This window comes from Nomascus leucogenys, chromosome 2, assembly GCF_006542625.1.
Source record: "Nomascus leucogenys isolate Asia chromosome 2, Asia_NLE_v1, whole genome shotgun sequence".
NCBI lineage: Eukaryota > Metazoa > Chordata > Mammalia > Primates > Hylobatidae > Nomascus > Nomascus leucogenys.
Window position 1 is genome coordinate 28631557 of NC_044382.1, and position 20695 is coordinate 28652251.

General features: G+C 44.5%; 2 protein-coding genes across 2 annotated transcripts in view; one reads left to right on the forward strand and one right to left on the reverse strand.

The window, feature by feature from the left end:
• CSF1R (colony stimulating factor 1 receptor) overlaps window positions 1-1809 on the forward strand; it is a 37613-nt gene extending 35804 nt beyond the window's left edge. The window contains exon 22 of the mRNA XM_030826671.1: window positions 1778-1809. Coding sequence (XP_030682531.1) covers window positions 1778-1802 — 25 coding nt within the window. The 3' untranslated portion in view covers window positions 1803-1809. The remainder of the gene's footprint in view (window positions 1-1777) is intronic.
• The window catches only part of HMGXB3 (HMG-box containing 3), a 52768-nt gene that overhangs the window by 1419 nt on the left and 30654 nt on the right, over window positions 1-20695 (reverse strand). Inside the window, exons 11-19 of the mRNA XM_030826654.1 lie at window positions 18998-19147; window positions 14755-15056; window positions 14161-14288; window positions 10813-10944; window positions 9722-9906; window positions 6055-6274; window positions 3963-4096; window positions 3033-3149; window positions 1252-1461 (exon numbers count right to left, since the gene is read on the reverse strand). Coding sequence (XP_030682514.1) covers window positions 1252-1461; window positions 3033-3149; window positions 3963-4096; window positions 6055-6274; window positions 9722-9906; window positions 10813-10944; window positions 14161-14288; window positions 14755-15056; window positions 18998-19147 — 1578 coding nt within the window. The remainder of the gene's footprint in view (window positions 1-1251; window positions 1462-3032; window positions 3150-3962; window positions 4097-6054; window positions 6275-9721; window positions 9907-10812; window positions 10945-14160; window positions 14289-14754; window positions 15057-18997; window positions 19148-20695) is intronic.

Sequence of the window (20695 nt, forward strand, 5' to 3'; positions counted from 1 at the left end):
TGAGAATGCATTTGGACAAGAAGGAATGATTAAGGTGGAACCCATCTGGTGATGAGAACACTCTAGGCTCAGCCAGCCCTGTTTGAATCCTAACATCACCATGTACCGTGTCTCCTAGGCCAACCCCTGCCCCTCATTGCCTCCACTTCCTCACGTGAGAACAGGGACAGTAACAGTGGCCACCTTCCAGAACAGATGTTGGATTACTTATGCTATTATTGCCCCCGGTCCATTCAGGCCAGTGGCTGCAGTGAAGCAGAAAGATCAGGCTCTGACTGAGGTTAAGACACTTTTCTGGAGTTCCCAGCATGCTCATGGAGCCAGTGAGCCCCAGGGAGTAATGTCAATAATGACTCCTCCAAGGCAAAGCCACAGGCCTTCACTTCCTATAATGCATCCTGGCTGGGGCACCCAACCTTTGTTATTCTTCCCTTCTTCCTAATTATCAGTTCTGACATCTATTTCAGCAAAGGACAAAGGCTGGCCTGCTGGCCTTGGACGGTGCATGACCGGTGAGAAATACTGTCTGGTACAATATACCAAGACACAGAGACAAGGGCTCTGCCACTAATCTGCTGTGTGACCCGGAAAAGTCCATTTCCCCCTCTGGGCCTTAGCTTCCCCTTTTAATAAAAGGAGAGGGTTGGATAAGATGAGTGTTTTCTAAACCAGTGTATCTTCAGATCACAACAGGCATGCCATACAGTATAGCCATGGTCAACTAAATGTAAGACATGGAGAATTAAACTAATCCAGGGCTGGCTGGGGCCTTTAATATGTCAGTGTGCACAGTGACTCTCAAAGGTGGCAACTTTCTAGGTTTCTCTGGAAGGCAACCTCTTTTAACACAAGGTTTGGGATATCCTGGGCACACTAAGTGATATGCTGTGGCCTCAGAGGGCTTGGTCAGTAAAAACTTACGGAGTAGACTGGGCACAGTGGCTCACGCCTGTAATCCCAGCACTTTGAGAGGCTGAGGCACGTGGATTGCTTGAGCCCAGGAGTTTGAGAACAGCCTGGGCAAAATGGCAAAACCCCATTTCTACTAAAACACAAAAATTAGCCAGGTGTGGTGGTGTGCGCCTGTAATCCCAGCTCCTCGGGAGGCTGAGGCACGAGAACTGCTTGAACCTGGGGGGCAGAGGTTGCAGTGAGCCGAGATAACGCCACTGCACTCCAGCCTGGGCGACAGACATGGGCAAGACATGGTAGGCTTGAGAAGACATGGCAGTTCCTCAGGAGGTGACTCACCACAGGTGGCTCCGTGGGGCTAGAGAAACAGCCCTGGTTCCTCCCCCACATCTGGTTGGTCAGCTCTGGGTAGCAGAGGTCAGCACACAGGGCCACTGATGTGGCCATATCTACCACATAGACAGGCGGCCAGTGGCGGGAAGAGGCAAGCAGGTCCACATGGTCACGGGCACTCTCACCTCGCACAAGATACTTGGAGCCGCAGACCACCTGGGAGATGAAGGGCGGGGGGTGCGGGGTTAATTAGGAAGCCAGTCTCCAGAGAGTGTATAGTTCTCACTTGCTTCTTCCCAGGAAGATGAGCAATCAGCTTCATGGCCGAAGCCATGGCCATCCTGCCAGAGCCCATGGCATTCTGCTCCCTTCCTACTTCTGTCCTTAAATGAAGTCACCACCAGCTCATCCTTGCCCTTCTGAGAGACAGCTGGGAGCATCCTGTCCTCAACTTAGGCTGAAAGGCACCTCAGAACATCTTTCAAAACCCCACTCTCTCCACATCATCTACCAGTTCACTATGCTAGCTACACAGCAGCAGCAGCAGCAGCAGCTGAGAGCTGGTTAAGAATGGAGATGCCTGGGCCCGAGGTCAAACCTAAGAAACTAAGGTCTCTGGAGTAGGGTCTAAGCATCTGTATTTTGAGCAAGCTCCCCACCAGACCCCAGTGGGCTTGTTGCCCAGATGGGAACCCACAATGTAGTCTAGTAAACACCTCCACTGACGGGCCCCCCAAGCACCATTCTACAACTCTGGGTACACCCACTTGGCTGGCACCTCCAACTGATGCCACTCCCATCACAGCCCCCAAGATCTACAGCTCTCCCCAAGATCTACAGCTGCTTCTCATGAGATGATCCCCCGTCGCATGAACACAATCCCCTGAGCAGGCTCTGATCTGCCCAGAGTAGAAGCATTAAGCATCTCCTTCAGACACAGCTTCTGTTAAAGTAGTTGGGAACTGGATTCTCTTTTTACAGCTAGATCCCCCTGCTGACTCATGTGCTTCAGTGAAGGCTCTGATAAGCCACCTCTCTCCCATTCAGTACCTGTTAAGGAGGGGTTTCCGTCCCAATATCTACCTGGGCCCACTCTGTCATCTAGTACATAACCTGTCCTGGAGCTAACCCAGTGCCACCTTGTCCACACCCTTCCACAGGTTTCCCATTCAAAACCGTCCAAAAGGTCCCTCATCACGCAGAATAAAATACGAACTGTTACTCTGGCCTGGAGAGCTGTATGTGATCTGGCCCCCGGGCAGCCCTCCAACACCCCCTCCTCTCAGCTCACTCTGTCTCTCCACTCATGGCCTTGGTGGTCCCTTGGCTGCGACACTCCTTCCCTGGCTTACCACTGGGCTCCTCCCTATCCTGCAGGTCTCGGTCTTCTCTGTCACCTCAGACAGCAGGTTCCTCACTGTTACTTTCCATCTTAGGCCCTTATCTAATTTCTTCAGAGCCAATGCCACAAGCTGTGGTGACTTTATTTCCCCACTAAAATATATGGTCAACTAGGGAGGAATGACATCTTTGTCATTCTTTATACAAGCTCGCCCTTATACCATCAACAGCTGATGCCCAGGATATGGTAGGGTGCTTAAAAAATACTGACAGAAGACCCAGCCTCCCTCCCTAGCCCACGGGGTAGCACCTGACCCGTGGGCAGCTATGCCAGAGGTTGCCCAGTGACCTAAGTCTAGCCCCCCAAAACTGAGCTGGATCAGTCTCTGTATGGGAAGTTCAACATTAGCAAATTCACTCCAAGCTCCCCCTAGTTATTTTCTTACCTGATGGGGGCACACCTTGTAGATTTTACCACCTGTGAAGTGACGTGGGGGCCGTATAGCTCTAGCTCCATTCTGTACAGATTCATAGAGGGCCAACAAGGAGAAGCAGAGCTGGTCCTGGAGTAGAAGGACAAGATTAAAAACATAAGGGCGAATGCTAAGGGACCACGGCTGGTGCTCAGCATCACACACACTCACCCAACACCCAAAGTAAAAGAATAAACTGCCCGGGTCAGAGTGGGCCTTGGAGCCTCACCAGCCCAACCTCCTCTAGGTACAGGTAAGCAATCGGAGGCCCTGAAAGGATTAGGTCACAGACAAAGCCAGCCAGACTGCTGATCAAGCTGCCAGACTCTGAGGCCTGAGTCCTTTCACTTTTTACAGGGCAAAGAAACCATCGAAGGGGAGCTAACATTTGAATCTGATCTTGAAGGAAATATAACATTTTCAACAGCACAGAAATATGAAAGGGAAAGTAAATAACGTATGAATGAAACACGTAGACATGTACACTATGTAATAGTTGGCATTTTCTAAGAGCTTGCATATGTAATAACCAGACACTGTGTAAAGTGCATTCCTTACAACAATCTCACAAGGTTAGTATTTTGGTTATTTCCATTTTACAAACAAGGAAAATGAAGCTCAAAATATAGAGCAGCTTATCCAAGGTCACATACAGTAAGGAGGAGAGCCAGGATTCCTGACCCCAGAGCCTAGGCTCACAACCTTCAACAGGAGGAACTGCTGGAGGCCAGGCCCCACATACATGTCACATCTAGCTGTTGACCATCTCCTAGGCATCCCTGACTGCCAGCACCTTGTGTCCAAGGCAGATGCCATCACAGATATTCATATCCTTGCCCTGAAAAGTGGACCAATCAGCCTACTCCAGAAGCCCCGATATCCACCACTGCCCTTGACACTCACCTTGGAGTCTTCTGCCCCAAAGGGGATTCCACACTGCCTTAGCAGATGCTGCAGCTTCTCTTCACTGTAGGAGCCAATCTCATCAAGTTTGCAGACGCCCTCCTGGAGCAGCCTCACCAAGGCACTGCCACTGCCTGCAAGAGACAACAGTGCTGGTGGGAGGGTGCTACTGCCAGCCACCAGAGGCCACAGCTAGGCCCACAAAACAGCAAACAGTGGAAGCCAGCTCTGCACCAAGCCCTCCCCCAGTGCTGGCAGAGGTGGGACTCAAGTCAGGTCCATGCTTTCTGCAGATATTTGAAGTCTATTAGAACTGGCTTTCTGCCCTGGAACATCTGAGTGAGATATCCTGCAGACAGCCACTGAAAAAAACCCTAAAATAAGTCAGCTTTTAATCCAGTCTTCTAAGGTTTTTCAGAACCAAGACCTCAGATGCTTACCATGACTGCAGCAATACGAAGACAGCAGCAGCTCTCGTTTTAAAAGTGCCCTCTACACAACATTCCTGAACCTGGCTAGCACAAGAGAACTATGTGGGGCACCTTAAAGAAATAATCCCTGGGGCCGGATGCGGTGGCTCATACCTGTAATCCTAGCACTTTAGGAGGCCGAGGCAGGTGGATTACCTGAGGTCAGAAGTTCGAGACCAGCCTGACCAATATGGTGAAACCCCATCTCTTCCAAAAATACAAAAAATTAGCCAGGTGTGGTGGTGTGGTGGCATGCGCCTGTAGTCTCAGCAACTTGGGAGGCTGAGACAGGAGAATTGCTTGAACCTGGAAGGCACAGTTGCAGTGAGCCCAGATCACAACACTGCACTCCAGCCTGGGCAACAGAGCAGGACTCTGTCTCGAAAAAAAAAAAAAGATGCCTGGGCCCTTAAAATATTAGTAGGAATATGAGGTGGGACCTCAATATCTTTTTATTTTTTTATTTTTATCTTTTTTGAGATGGAGTCTCGCTCTGTTGCCCAGGCTGGAGTGCAGTGGCGCGATCTTGGCTCGCTGCAATCTCCGCCTCCCGGGTTCACACCATTCTCCTGCCTCAGCCTCCCGAGTAGCTGGGACTACAGGCACCCGCCACCATGCCCGGCTAATTTCTTGTGTTTTCAGTAGAGATGGTGTTTCACCGTGTTAGCCAGGATGGTCTCCATCTCCTGACCTCGTGATCCACCCGCCTCGGCCTCCCAAAGTGCTGGGATTACAGGCATGAGCCACCATGCCTGGCCTCAATACCTAATATTAGGAAGCACTGTTTGAGAACCAGTGGATCACAACATATTAAGTGATTACAATATCAATTAAGTGGGTCATATCCAAAAATTCAAAAATGAAATAAGATAGAAAATAAAGTGTATTGCACTTGGTAAGGAAAAATACTGTTTTGGGAATGTTGTTTCAGTTATACACACTTGCATATGTACGAATATCATTCTGCGTCATGACACAGAATGTATTTCTCACTATGAGTTACAGTTAAAAAAGGCGGCTATCACTCTAACTGCATTAGCTCACTTTATCTTCAGTGATCTAGAAAGTGGGTAGCTATTATCACACCCTCTTTGTAAAAGAAGGAACAGTGGCTTAGGGCAATGATGGGACCTGACAGAGGGTCACACAGCTAAGTGGCAAAGCTGGGAATCAAACTCAAGCTGTTAGAAACCTATCCTCTTACCCGCTAGTCCAGGGTTTCTCAATGTCTAATCCATAAAACTAGCTGCAAAACCATCTGGGATGCCTGTTTTGAAGGCAGATTCCTTGGCCTGCCCCTACACTTGCTCAATGAAAATCTTTGGGGATGGAGCCTTATCAGCATTTTTTATAGGAGTTCCCCTACTCAGTATGTGTATCCCAGAAGGCTGACAATGAGCTGTGTGCCCCTGCTATTTAATATGATGGACAGCTCTTCAAAACTCTGCACCACAACTTTAAACTCTAGGGGATTTTGACACAGGCTGTTATTATCTTTCTGAAAGGAGTCCTCCAGCGGGGCCTGGCCCTCTCGCTACCACTGTGCTATCTTGCCATGGACAATGTCCCAGACTCTTGACTGAGCCCTTTTTTGACCCCAGTCAGCCACCAGGTGGCCTTACCAGGTACTGGCTGCACGTCCAGGTTTTTGTCTTTCTCAGTGTTGACGGCCACAGCTCCTCTCATGAGTGGTGGGAAGAAGGGGGCAATAACAGAGGCATCAAATTTGGTGATAGGGATGCTGGCAGGAAATGCCACCTGCTCAATCACCTCTGTCTCCATTGTGGCCCAAAAGTCCTCCACATTTACCTCATTAGAGCCCAGGAATTCAGGCCAGGTGAACTAGAAGGTCAGGATAAAGAAGGTCAAACTGTGGGAGTCACAGAACATCAGCAACACAACAGTCTACCCCGTCATTATACACACAGGGAAGCTAAGGCTTGGTGAAGGGAAGTTGAACAGCCAGGCACTGCCAGGGGGCCTTGAATTTGACAGCTCTGTACCCACCTGCCTTTTGGTCGCATTTCTATCTCTCACACCATAGTACTCTCCCAGACACGAATAGTCCCTAAATCCCTTCTGTTTCTATACCTTGTTCATGTCATTTTCCCTGTCTTACAAAGAAAGTGGAGCTACCATTTGAGTATCTGTTATGTGCCAGACACTTTGTAATGAACTACTAAAAAACAAGTCTGGGGATGGCTGAGGTGAGTATTCAAGCACTTGAAGCGACAGAACAATCACATCAACACAGGTCTAGTTCCAAAGCCCAATCCCTTACTCCTGATACCAGGCTGGCAAGAACGAGCAGAATTCTATTGAGTAAAATTCCAGCCATTTTTCAAGACCCTGTGGATCGCCGACATCCTCCCACACATCATCAGCACACAACTATCTCCTCTACCCAATGCAGCATTTACTTATCTCTTATAGACATCTATTAATAGTGCTTGTGCTACTCAATTTTTCTTCTTGCAATGCCCTCTTATATGGCTCTCAAAATGTGACCCGGATCCTAATACCTCAATCAGAGTTGTATAGGTTACTTATTAGAAATGTAAAAACCTTGGCCACATCTTGAGCTGTATGAACTAAACTCCTAATTTTGCATTTAAAAAAGTTTCCTCAGAGGAATGGTTCTCAAAGGGTGGTCCCTGGACAAGCAGCAAGAGTATCACCTGAAAACTTGTTAGAAATGCAAATTCTTGGCCCCACTCCAGATCTCCTGAGTCAGAAATCCTGTGGGTGGGACCCAGCAAGTCCTCCACTTTAAAAAGTGAGAACCACTGCCCCCCATAAAGGCTCCTCTCCTCACCTTATTCCTCTTTGTTCACCACCTCACAGGGGTGCTTAGTGCATGCTCTGTGTAAATGGCACACCTAGGGGAATGAGGCCAGCTGAGTCTATCCTCACCACAAGGAGCAAGGGAACAGGAAATGCCAACCCAGCACACAAACTAACCACAGGGTCCTCCTTTATACAACCCCAAGAGAGGGGCTGACAAGTCTCTTCATGGATAACAGCATATTTAAGTTTTGTTCAATAACTTCCTGTTTTAGTTCATAGACTTCAGGATACTCTCTCCCCACATATACCACACTACTCTCCACGCACAGAACAAAGAAGTACCTCTATGAAAGAAGTACCTGGTACTGAAGGGAAGAGACAAACAAACTGAGAGTGAAGGGAATGCTACTCCATTCTGGGACAGAGGAGCCTTGATTGGGAAACGACAGGTGCCAGGCAGGACTAGGAGATGGCATCTTTGCAGGGAGGTGAGCCTCTGTCTATTCTTGGAAATCATAAACTTGCTGTGGCCCGATATGATCAGAAAAAACAGAACTCGGAGTCGTAGGAGGTACTGGTGAGAATGGCAGTGCTTAGGGTGCAGACTCCACAGTCAGCGGCTGAGAAAGAGCAAGGTCAATCTCAGCCCCACCCCTCTCTGGCTGGGTGAGCTTGGGCAAGGCCCTTGGGCTCCAGTGCCTATGTCTCTAAAAACCTCATGGGGTTGTACAGAAAATTAAGTCATATAGTAAAGCACTTAGCACAGATTAAAAACTTGGCATAGTAATAAAATGCTCAATAAATCTTAGCTGCATTATTATTAATATTACTACTAGGCAAGCAGATTTACATCAATCTGGCAACAGCCTCAGATGAGATAACACAAACAAAATGGTTTAGTTGCCTGGTTTTTTAGTTGGGAAGAAAAAGACAGGACTATGCATTCAACCCTTAATATGTCCAGTGGTCCTGCCAAAATACACCAAAGCTGTTCTCTACAGGTTCTACACCTGCCTGATCAGTGAATACATGAGATGCAAGTCCAGTACCTGAAGGTCAACTCATGTCCCAGGCTCTTGTTTACTATGGTAGAGTTCAGAAATGGAAACCTCATACTCCAATGCAACTACTGGCATACTCAAGGGGCAGTCCCTGCCAGTGAGTGTAAACCAGACCTCATGGCATGATCACAGGGAAAAGTAATCTATGGGATTTTTTTTTAAACCCTAAAGGAGGTTAAGGAAGATTTCCTACTATTCTGTTTGCTAAGAGTTTTATCATAAATATGGGTACAGAATCACACTGGACAACTTTTTTTTCCCCATACATTTAATGAAATTATCATATAGGGTTTCCCCTTTAATCGGTTAAGTAAGTGAATTACATTAACATATTTCCCCCTGCTGAAACAACCTTGCTTTCCTGTGATAAACTTTGTCATGATGCATTACTGTGTTAGATCTGATTTGCTATTATTTTATTCAGACTTTCATCTATATTCATGAGTACATTCAGTCCCAATTTCTTCTCTTACATCAAATGTCTGATTTGGTTTCTAAAGCTATACAACCTTATATGATGAGTTGGGGAAATATGCCCACTTCTGTTACTTGCCTATGTTTGGAATAATATTTCTTGGATATTTGTTCTAATTAATCTATGAAGCCATCTGAGTTTGATGTTATTATTGTGTGAAAATTTTTCAGTTCAGAACCTAAGTCAGCTCAGGTCACTCTTTTCCTCCAACCCCTTCAGTGGCTCTCCATTTCACTCTGTGTAAGTCCTTAAAATAGCCCACGTTACCCTACATAACGTTGGCCTCCTGCACTGTCTGGACCTCATATACCCTACCATCCCCTCCCTCCCTCCCACACTCTGAGCTACACCACTGGTCTCCTTGCTGGTCCTCAATCATGCCCAGCAAGCCCACCTCAGACCCTATTCTTGCTGTTCCCTCTGCCTGGAATATTCCTCCACAAAGCCACATGGGTTTCTGATCTCTACTCAAATGCTACTGTATCAGAGAGGCCTTCCCCCTCACTGCCCTCTATAAAATACAAATGCCCTTTCCCATGACACTGTTCTCTCTTTCTTACCCAGCTTTACTGTGCTTCACAGCACTCACTACTCCTGGACAGATATTTGTTTCCTGTGTCCCCCAAACCAGAAAGTGAGCTCCATGAGGACAGAAACTTTCTTTAACCACTATCTCCCAGGTGTCTAAAACATGCATTTAGTTTATGTTCAATATATTTATTATATATATTTTTTGATACTTATTCACTGGATAAATACATTTTTCAAGTGAGTAATTGAATAAACAAATGCCTCTATTTCCATCTGGCATTCCCTAAATGAAATCTTGGGCTGTGGGAGGAAAAACTCACTTGCCTCACCTAGATAGGACTGGAGCTATCCACCCCCTGGGGATATCATGTAGGAAGGGAGCTGCCAAAACAAGAGAATTCCACAGGTCCCTCACGGTGGCTAAGAGGCACTTACCTCTACGCTATTCAGTGCTAGCACATTCTCTTCACTCCTCTGAGCCATTTCCACTTTGGGGGCCACACCACAGATGCCACAGATCATGTCATTGTAGTCTCGGACAGTGAGGCACTCAAAGGCCCAATAGCCATTGCACAGCAGCTCCTGCAGCTGGCTCAGCTCCTCCAAGGTCAGAGTCTTCTCTGGAAGAAGAGCAAGCACACTGAGAAGGGCACAGAAAAAGACACTGAAGCCACTAGGGATGAGCCAGTGGGTAGCAAGTAGAGCAATTCTGCCAGACTGATTCACCTCAAACACCCCAGTGTACTAACTACCCTGAGGGTCAGGGATCTGGCCTGCAATTGCTCACGTGGCAACCCAAAGAGCAATTCTCAGTGGAGTGATAGCTGCTTTGTACTAAGTACTAGCTGCTGTGCTGAAAGCTTTGGATATGTTATCTCATTAATCTCACCTGAATTTAATTCTTTATGAACCAGGAGCTATTATCCTCATTTTATAACTGGAGAAACAGAGGCACAAGAATAAGTTGCTCAAAATCACACTGCAACAGTGGCAGAGCCAAGACTGAAACACAGACCCATGTAACTCTAGCACCTTTGCTCTACTCCATCTGTTCTCACAGCAGGTAAGGTAGAGGGGGATTGGAGCCTATAGGAATGGGATGGGAAAAGCACAAATAGGAGTAAAGAGGGCATGGAGGAAAAAAATTCTAGACAGAAAGGATGGTCCTCACTCTTAGGTCTTGGCATGAGCCTTGGAACTGGAAGCAGACATCCAGGAGCTGTGGTCAAAATCAGTCTAACATGCAATGGGGCCAAGTCTCCCTATGACCAAAGAAGGCACTTCTAGAAGTCACTGGTAATCTCTCGCTAAGGGTCCCTGGATGCACAGAAAGACTCATGCTTTCCAAAATTAGTTTGGCATTTGTAAAATTCAAAAGGAAGAGTGTATTAAGGAAGTCAAGGATGTCTCCTTTTCAAAATAATCAGACTCTTCTTCAAAATGAGTCTTTTAACCAAAGGCCATCACTGCAAATTCCCAGGGAGCTTAGGACTAACCTTGGGAAAGGGAAGATAAACAACTTTTACCTGTCTGCTCCTGCACTGACTTCAGAACAACATTGATAGACACTCTGGGGTCCTCTCCGAGCTTGATCTGGTTTCTGATTGCAAAAAGCAAGTCCAGGCTTACCAGCAGCTTGTTCCCCACGTTAAAGAGACCTGCAGGTTAAGAAGAGGCAACAAGGAAATTAATGTATCATACACAATGGCAAAAAATAGAATACACACCAGCTGGGTGCAGTGGCGTGTGCCTGTAGTTGCAGGCACTTGGGAGGATGAGGCGGGAGGATTGCTTGAGCCCCGGAGTTGTAGACCAGCTTGGGTAACACAGTGAGAGACTCCATCTCTCTCAAAAAAACAAAACAGGCCAGGTATGGCCTGTAATCTCATGCCTGTAGTCTCAGCACTTTGGGAGGCCAAGGTGGGAGGATCGCTTGAGCCCAGGAGTTCAAGACCAGCCTGGGCAACATAGCAAAACCCCATCTCTATTTTATTCAAGTTATATATCTTAAAAAAGGCAAAAAAAAAAAACCCCACAACTAAATGCCCATCAATAGGGAAAGGGTTAATTAATTTATGGTGCATTCATAAAATAGAAAGCATTAAAAAGAATAAAGTATTCCAACATGGAATCCATTTTTTAAAAAAGAAGTAGATCTAACTGTTCTGACACAAAGTTGCCTATAATACATCATTAAACAAACAAAAAAATAATGAAATAGTACATATAGTAGATCTTTTTTTCCCCCAATAAAAAAAAGAAACTCTTTCCTCCCACCCAGCTCAGTCCTCAGGAGCAAAGGTATCACTCTTCCTTTACACCTCACACAACTTCACCTGGGGAAAGGCCAGGAGCATCCTTTAGCTCATGAATGTGGAAGGGGTGTAACAAAGGCTATGAAATCACTCCAACACCAAATCCTGAAATGAATGAATCCGAGGAATTTAAGCACAGTCAATTTAAGACAAATAAAAGTGGGTGATTTTATATGTGCACAAAACATAATGCACTAATCTGCACAAAAGCAAATTTTGGAATATGTGTTCCCAGTGAAGAAGGGTATGGAGAAGTGCAAAGGCTGAAACCACAAGGGAGAGCAAAGCTCTGGTCCCATACAAATATTTTTAAAAAAGCAAAAAAGTCATGATGCCCCCAGAACTCGCCAAGTACAAATGTAAAAGACAATTGATATCACATTCTGACAGCCTAGAGGTAAGACTGAATAAACAGAGCGATAAACTGAGAGAAAACTGTCAACAAGAAAGCCCAAAAGAAGAATGAAAACACTCACAAAAGAAATTTACTTTAGAAAAAAACCCATAAAGGATCATAAAAAGGACATATACCCTACCTAGTACAAAGAAATACAACAAATTACCAGACTATATACAAGTTTTTACCTATAAAATTGATAAACTTAAAAAAATTATAATATCTACAAAAACAAAGTCAACAAATTTAATTGTATTTCTATACTAGCAATGAATAGCTAGAAATTGAACCATGTCATTTAGCACTGAAAAAAAAAAAAAGTAAAATACTTACATGTAAGTCTACCAAAATATGTGTAGGACCTATATGCTGAAACTAGAAAAACTGACAACGTATTAAAATGGAGAGAAAGACTATGGACTGGAAGATTAAACATTTTTAGGCATGTCAAAATTTCCCAAATTGATGTGTACAGATTGAACACAATCCAATTAAAATTCAAGCAGGACTTTGTAGATACTGACAAGCTGACTCTACAATTTATATGGAGACACACCTATTAGAATGGCTGAAAAACAAAAACAGATAATGCTAAGTATTGGCATGTAGAGCAAACTGTAACTTTTATCCACTGTGGGAAGGAATGCAAAATGGTACAGCCACTTTGGTAATGGTTTTTTTATAAAATTAAACACACACTTACCATATGACCCAGCAATCTGACTCCTAGGTATTTACCCAAGAGAAATGAAAACTTAGGTTCACACAAAAGCTGGTACACAAATATTTGTAGCAGCTCTATTCGTAACTGCCAAACACCGGTGGCAAACCCAATATCCTCCCATGAGGAAGAGATAAACAACCTGTGGTACATCCACACCACGGAAAACTACTCCACAATAAAAAGGAATAAATCACTGATAAACACAATATGGATGATTCTCAAAGGGTTAGCTTACTGAAAGAAGCCAGACTGAAAAGGCTACGTGCTATAATTGCTTTTACATGACATTCTGGGAAAGAGAACACTATATGGATAAAGATGAGATCAAACAGTTACCAGAGGTTGGGGGAGAGGGGTGGGTTTAAATACAAAGGAACAGTAAAAGAGAATGTTTTGGGTGATAGACCTGTTCTACATATTGATTGTGAAGGTAGTTACACCACTTAGTGCATCTGTCATAACTTACGGAACTTGGGGCAACACACTCAACTACATGCACATTTTAAAATACATGTTGACTAAATAAATATATAATCCTGAGTACTGGCCTAGATAGACTGCAGGGTAATAGGCACTCTTGTTAACTGTTGGCAAGAGCATAAAATAGTACAAACTCAATCTAATATAAGACATTAAAAACACAAATTCAAAATAAAGCACCATTAAGTTCTAAGACAAAGAGAATACATCAAAAATACACTTTCATCTTCAGCATTCAATTATACAAACAAAACTTAGGATTCAACCAAAGTCTTAAAATGGTTGGTACACGGTGAGTGTTCCATAAATGCCTGATGTTGATGAATAATAGAGGAGGAAAGGGTAAATGTGGAGCAGTTCAACTTCTGAGTCGAACTTGTCCAAAAGACAAATTAGGGCTATACACAAAGACTGAATCACAAAAGTATAAATTGGAGCACCATACATCCCTTTAAAAATGGTCATGTACTTCTCTACTTGCTGGCACAGGAAGATGCCCATGAGGTACCCCTAAATTTAAAAAGCACATTCCAAAACAACATCTAGCACAACCGTACTTTTGTTCAAAGAAAGACTATAAACCTTTACATCCTATAATTTTGTATATTCTGCACAGATGAATAAACATTTCTGGAAGATTGATCACATTGTTAAATTAAGTGTTTATCTCATGGCAGTTGCAATGCTCTTGATTTTTTGTTTCCTCTTTTTATTTGTCTGCATTTTCCAGCCCTTCCACAATGAAGATCTGTTATTTTAAAGATCCCAGTTGAGAGCTTCAATACTTGAGAGGTAAAAGTCCTCTTCTGGGACTAAGACATTTAGGAAGAAGATTCCCTCTTCCTCAGAAGCCCCATCTGAGAAGGCCCAGTCCTCAAAGGGCCAGAGGTCTCATCCATAGAGGCAGTTCCCAAGCCTGCTTTGGGATGCTCTGAGGGAAGAGAAGGTTAGCACCCACCTGTGTAGATGTCTATGAAGCTGTGCAGGGCCAGACAATGGGGGTTCAGACACATCTTCACCTGGGCAGTCACTGTCTGCAGACGGCTGGCTGTCAGCAGCCAGCACTCCTGGGGCCCAGCCAGGGAGCTAGTACCAGAAACATCACCAACAAAAAAAAAAAAAGAAGGGAAAGAGACTTCTTAATGGAGTTCCAGGGCTCAGTGATCAATGGCAAATTCTCATTTGCTGGAGCTTAGGATTTTCTAGGTAGGTATTTCCACTTTGTTGGAATCTGTGGAATCGTTCCCACAATTAATGTAACTCTGAATTTGCTGCATAATGTAACTAATCCCAATGAACTCCCAAACCTAAACATTGTGTGAGGCAGTCCAGATGTAAACTAAATCCTAAGCTGGTGATAACTTTCAGGCATTTCAACAGAAATGATAATTACCAATTATTACTTTACTTTTAGCAATCAGAAAAGTAAAGGAAGCCTAAGAACGGCAGAGAATAACATTTTCACAGTTATAGTTTTAACGTTGTCTGAAGAAAAGAGCAATATGAGCCAAATGGGATGGGGCAGCTAGGGGCAGAGTTAAGGGGTGCTTACTTTTGTCCCCCTTTGAATAATGGGCTGCTACAGAGAAGGCACTGCGTGGACGGAGACTCATAATAATTCGACCAAGAGGTTTGCTCGATGGTGACTGTCTCCTCACTCACGTTGGACAAGATAAGTCGAGAGCTGTTGAGTTCATGAATCAAGGCGAAGACCTCAGCCAGCTCTGACTCATTCTCAGGAATCTGCAGGACTTTGCGCAGCAGCTGCAGTGTGGACTGGCGCTGGATCTCCCTCTGGGCTGTGCTCAGGGGCTCTGTGGCATTCAGTACATCTGGGAGTGGTGGGCTCACCTCCTGGGAAGAGAGTGGATTGATCACCAAGCACTCAGAGCAGAAAGAGCCAGCTTCAGGCTAAAATAATAAAAGTCTGGGAGTGCAGACAGATGGGGCCCATGACTGATAGGTGGGAAACCTAGGTTCCTAACCAGCTCAGCTAATAACTCACTGTGTGACTAAAGGCTGGTTATTTTTCTCTGTGGGGCTCAGTTTCTCTACAGGTTGAGCACCCCAATCCAAAATGCTCTGAAATCTGAAATTTTTTGACCACTGAGACAACATTCAAGGGATACGCTCATTAGACATCTCAGATTTCAAATTACTGGATTAGGGATGCTCAAGCAGTATATATTCTGCAAATATTGCAAATTATGAAATAATCCAAAACATTTCTGGTATCAAGCACTTCAGATACGGGATAGTCAACCTGTATCAGTAAATGAGAGGATTATATACAACTCTTGGTAATGGATTCAACACTTAGCTCTCATTCATCAGGTATGGGGTTTAGAGGATAACAGACCCAGGTTTCAGTTCTGGATATGCCACTTAACAGCTGTGTATGTGGGACCCAAGGCAATTTACTTAATCTTTCTGAGTCTCAATTTCCTCATCTGTGAAATGGGGCATAAAAATAGTACTCTCCTAGAGCTATTACATAGATTAAGTAAGATATTATAAGTAAAGCACTTAGCACAATGCCTATGGTGCAATGAAGGCTCTATGAATGATAGCTTTGATACATAAACAAGTATCTGCACTGCTTAAAGTTATCTGTCTTTAATTCTCGGTGGCTTCTGGGTGCAAGGTAATTTTGCATACCAGTCAGAGGCTTCCAGGAACAATGTTCTGAAATACTCATTAAAAATAGGTCTTCCTCAAGCAGGTCTCTCTTCAATGGAGCTCCTCCCTGATCCTTTTTGCCAAGGCAGCATAAATCACTCCCCGCTTTGTGTTCTGAGTGCACCCCTTGACTGCAGAATTCATCATCTGATAGCTGCTAAACCACCACCCTCCCGCTTCAGTAAGGGTAGGATTCTGCTTATTTACTGATTCCCAACCAGCATGATGCCTGAGACACACACAAGATACTGATTCATATCTGATGGACATATTACACATGGCTCTGTAGAAGTTAAATGCTTAATGCTATAGTTTGGATGTTTACCCTCTCCAAAGCTGATGTTGAAATGTGATCCCCAATGTTGGAGGCAGGTCCTAAAGGGAGGTATTTGGATCAGGGGGCAGATCCCTCATGAGTAGATTAACGTGGGGCAGGGGCAAGGGAGGTGGTCAATGAGTTTTGCTTCCTCTTTCTGTATGTGATCTCTGTGCATGCTGGCTCCCCTTGCCTTCCACCATGAGTGGAAGCAGTCTGAGGCCCTCACCAGAAAAAGATGTTGGTGCTATGCTTCTTGTACAGACAAATTATGAGCCACATAAACCTCTCTGCTTTATAAATTGCCTAGCCTCAGGTATTCTTTTATAGCAACACAAAACAGACTAGGACACTTAATAAGGAGCTTTTTATTAACTCTGCATACCTATGACAACTTTCATTTGTAATAGCTTGGTTATCTTTCTCTCCCACTAGACTGTAAGCTCTTCAAGGGAAAGGGCCAAGTCCTATTCATCTCTGAAAGCCTGGCCCATAGCAGGCATTCAATATATGCTGGCTGAATTAATTAATTAATGGCTACAGAAGAGCTGACTAACACTAGAATGAGCTGCCCCGAGAGGCTGTGTGTTCTCAGTCATGACTATGAAACCATAGCTGGAAGACGACTTGGCAGGAATACTGTCCCGTGACTCTCACCAGAGATGAAGGATAGAAAGGACTAAAGATCATTCCAGCTCAGAGATGTGAAAACACTTGGCTACCAGGGGGCTCCAAATGACAACACACAAGAAGGTCCCTGTGGTTCTGACCAGTGCTTTATTTTGTGGAAAGCAGTAATTACACTGTATTTCTCCAAACTTTAGGATATTGGAAAGTGATGGAAGGTCTGCAGATGAGGGTCCTGGGGGTGGGCAGTTCTCAGTTAACCAAATACAGAGGGATATAAGTTTAAGAGTGGGATTTGAAATTGGCAAGAGGTCCCTAGATAATTTCCTGTGTCACCTGAAAAGTTAAGTCACTTTATCCTAGATCTAGAGAGTAACACCCACTTCCACTGCAAACCGCACAAATAGCTAAAATGAACTGGAAGGAGAAAGGAATGCTCAGAGCTTCTACCTACACAGAACTCAATTCTATCTCCTAATTACAGATAGACACACTTTGTATATGTAAGCTCCAGGGTTAGAAGGTGCAGGAAAAACAGACATACCTGCCCTAGAAGAGATTGTGGTCTCATAGGGAGTTAAGAAAAGCAGTCATTATGGGGTGTGATCAATGCTATGGCAAGAGGAGCACATTAAAACACATTGAAAATTCGGGAAGAAAGCTTACTTCCAGCAGCAGGCATCCAGTGGAGCAAGAGAATCTGATGAAAGCTACGGACCCATTTTGCATGCAATTTCAGGGATTTATAAACTCCTTGAAACTCAATTCTCAGTCTTCTCTAAGGCTCCTGTCTCTAAGAGTAAAATGCCCAGATCTAATCTACCTTGCCCACCTTACTTTACCAATGGAGAAACTAAAGCTCGGGAGAGGGAAGCTTCCAGCTCAGGGTCACTCCCAGCCCCAGTGTTTTTCCCACCAAGCCAGTAGTGCTCACATACTTTGGTTCTACTTTCCTTTCTCACAAGGACAATAACCTCAGAACATCACCTCAAGCACGGAAACAGATTTGGAGACCAGGGTGAGATTCATCATCAAAAAGGCCTCTCTCCATATACAAATAAACCTTTAAGCTTGAAGCAGTTCTCCCCATCTCTACAGTCCTGTCTACTCCCAAACCCTCATCCCATAAATTCCCCTCTTGAAATAACTTTCCTCTAGGCCTCTCCCCAGCTCAAGGACATTCAGTAGGACCCCACTGACTAAAGAACAAACTGACAAGACCTTCCATGACATGGTTCCAAGATGCTTTTCAGGTCTTATTTTCCCTAACACCCCTTCTCCCACCCCATGCCCCCACGCCATCTCCTCCAGCCAAATGGAACACTCCTTGTGTTCACTCACACTTATCCTTAAGTATGGCATGCCTTCCCCTTCCATCCAAAACCTGCCTGCCTTTCAAGGTCCAGCCTTGATCTGGAGTGACCAGGCTCCATCTCAGGTCCTGACCTGTTCTGTGTGCCATCCCCTCTTTCCCCAAGGCAGACCAGTGACATTTCTCTTCTTACCCTTATTTTAGTCCTTCCATTTGTTGCCTCAAGTGCCACCGTTTTCTGTTCACTTTAAAAAACTCATATGGAAATTCTGAGGACCTCTGAAAATGCCTGTTTTTCCTGGTAATAGTAATAATAATAATAGCAGCCCTAAGGAGCCAAGTGGAATGTATTTTACTATCCAAGTAGCTTGGCCCAACTTCAGAGAGGAGGGCTGCCTAGACCGCTAGAAATAAAGCTTTGATTAACTAAAAGCTTTCCAAGGAACCTGAGAAAGCAGCGGTGGTCTAATCTACAAAGTCTTAGGTTGGCATTCTCTATTTACCGAAACAGTAAATCAACTTACAGGTCTTGTATCAGGCCTCAGAGGTAAGAGGATGCAACCCTTTAGTCCCTCTCCTTTCACTCCTACTTAAGGCCTGTGCTACATCATTATCTGCAGTGAGTGAACTCTTGGTTCTCAGAGATCAAGATACCTAGTCAACCCCTTCACCCTGGCAATGGTGACAAGGAGGCTCAGAGGAAAGGCAGCACTTGCTCAGGTTCAGAACCCACCAACTGGTTCCAGTTTGGATGCTCTAACTACCACCATGTACTTTAAAAATCCTCTTATTTCTACTAAGACAGGTTCACTAACGGAGCCCAGAACAGACCAGGGGATGTGTTTGGAGGAAGGAACTCACGATAGCCTTGGTGGTTTTCTCAGTCCGGTCCTTGGCAAGGTTAACACCACAGCTGGGACAAATCCGAGGTTTGTGCCTGTTGGTGTAGACATAGCTACAAGAGGGATTCTTGCACTTTCCCCGGCCTCTTGATGTAGCCAGGCCCAAATCCTAAAAAAGTAACACCAATGTTCAATTCTACAAAAATTAAGTTAAATCTGGGCAGAACCCAGAACCAGAATGAGCAGCTGCCAGTAAATCAGAGAAGAGAGTGGCAACTGCAAACCAGATTCAGCCTAACTTCAAAAGCCTTAACGTTTTCTAAAGTTAACCCTTTTACTTTTAATACAGGCTGTAAATTTTTGGCAAATCCAGTCCAGTCCTTCCCTATCTGTGAAACAAGAGAGTTGACTCTCGATGGTCAGAAACCCAAATGCCTTCAGGGTCCAGGCAATTGGTGGAGTAAAGCAGGTCTGTTTAAACAAAGAGTACTAGAGACTGGTGAACTAAAGAGTTCAAGCCCTGCCTAAAGACAAACTGTGACTTACGGACTATTAAAGCTCAAAGCTCTAGCATCTAAGCTCCTATGATAAGTTACTATCTAATCAGCAGAAGAGAGGGTCTACTCAGGGGTAGTTCCCCCTAAATGGTAAATCTAGTTGCCTCCTGTAGCCAAAGGGAGTGGTGAGTGAAGGCACGGAAAAGGTAATGATTATATTTAGGTCACGGGAGAAAGAAACCTGAGCAGATCTCCAGGATAAGAGACACATTCTCCTTAGGGATCAGGTCAGGCCAGACATTAACCCACACATTGTGCTGTCTTGTTTGCTACTGAATCCCCAGCACAGATCCTGGCACAGAATATGTGCTTAATAAATATTTTTTGAAGGAATGAATGACCCTTTCTGAACCTGTCTGCCATTATGAGGCAAGAATTTTTAAAAATCTAGCTGTTCTCTCAAAATCTGTTCATCTTAATCAAATCAGCTAGAGAAACTGCCAAAAGACATCTGGCGGGTTGACACTTTAAGCATCAACAGAATTAGAGAATGTTGAGAGTGACAGATGTCCCAAAGATGTCTAAACCAATGCAGCATTTTACAGATAGTGAAACTGAGGACCACAGAAGGAAAGAATCTTGCCCAGGGGCATATGGCATGCTAGCAGCAGAGCCAGAACTCCTTTGGACCAGGTCTCTCAGCTGCCTAGCATTTATTTCCCTGCTCTATGCTGCCTGCCCTACAAAAGGGTGATCCCAATGTCACACATTTGTCCATTAGGATGTTAATATGTGTTATGTTAAAAATAAAGGGAAAACCCTGTGGGAAACACTAGGCTAAACAAAATAAGCTGCTTTACTAAAGTACTTCTCTATTTTACTTCAAGATACTTGCGTTGAACTGGACTCTGTTTTAGGGAGAAAAAGGCAATGTCGCCTAAATGTAACTGTGGAACACCCTTTCTAAGCTAAAAGGTTCCAAGACAGCTAAATGTTAAATCTGGACTGGATTCTCATCTCTGGCAACTCAATAAAAATACACTAATCTCAGCTGTCCTACACTTTATAAATCTCACCTGGAAAGAGACCAAAACAACCCAGCAGATTGACCCAGTAGCTATCATTTGCATCAGGGATGGGATCTTCAGCATTAACAATCTATACCTGACCCTGTTCTCCCTCCCAGCTACCACCACCCTCTCCCCCAGCCTCCTACTGAC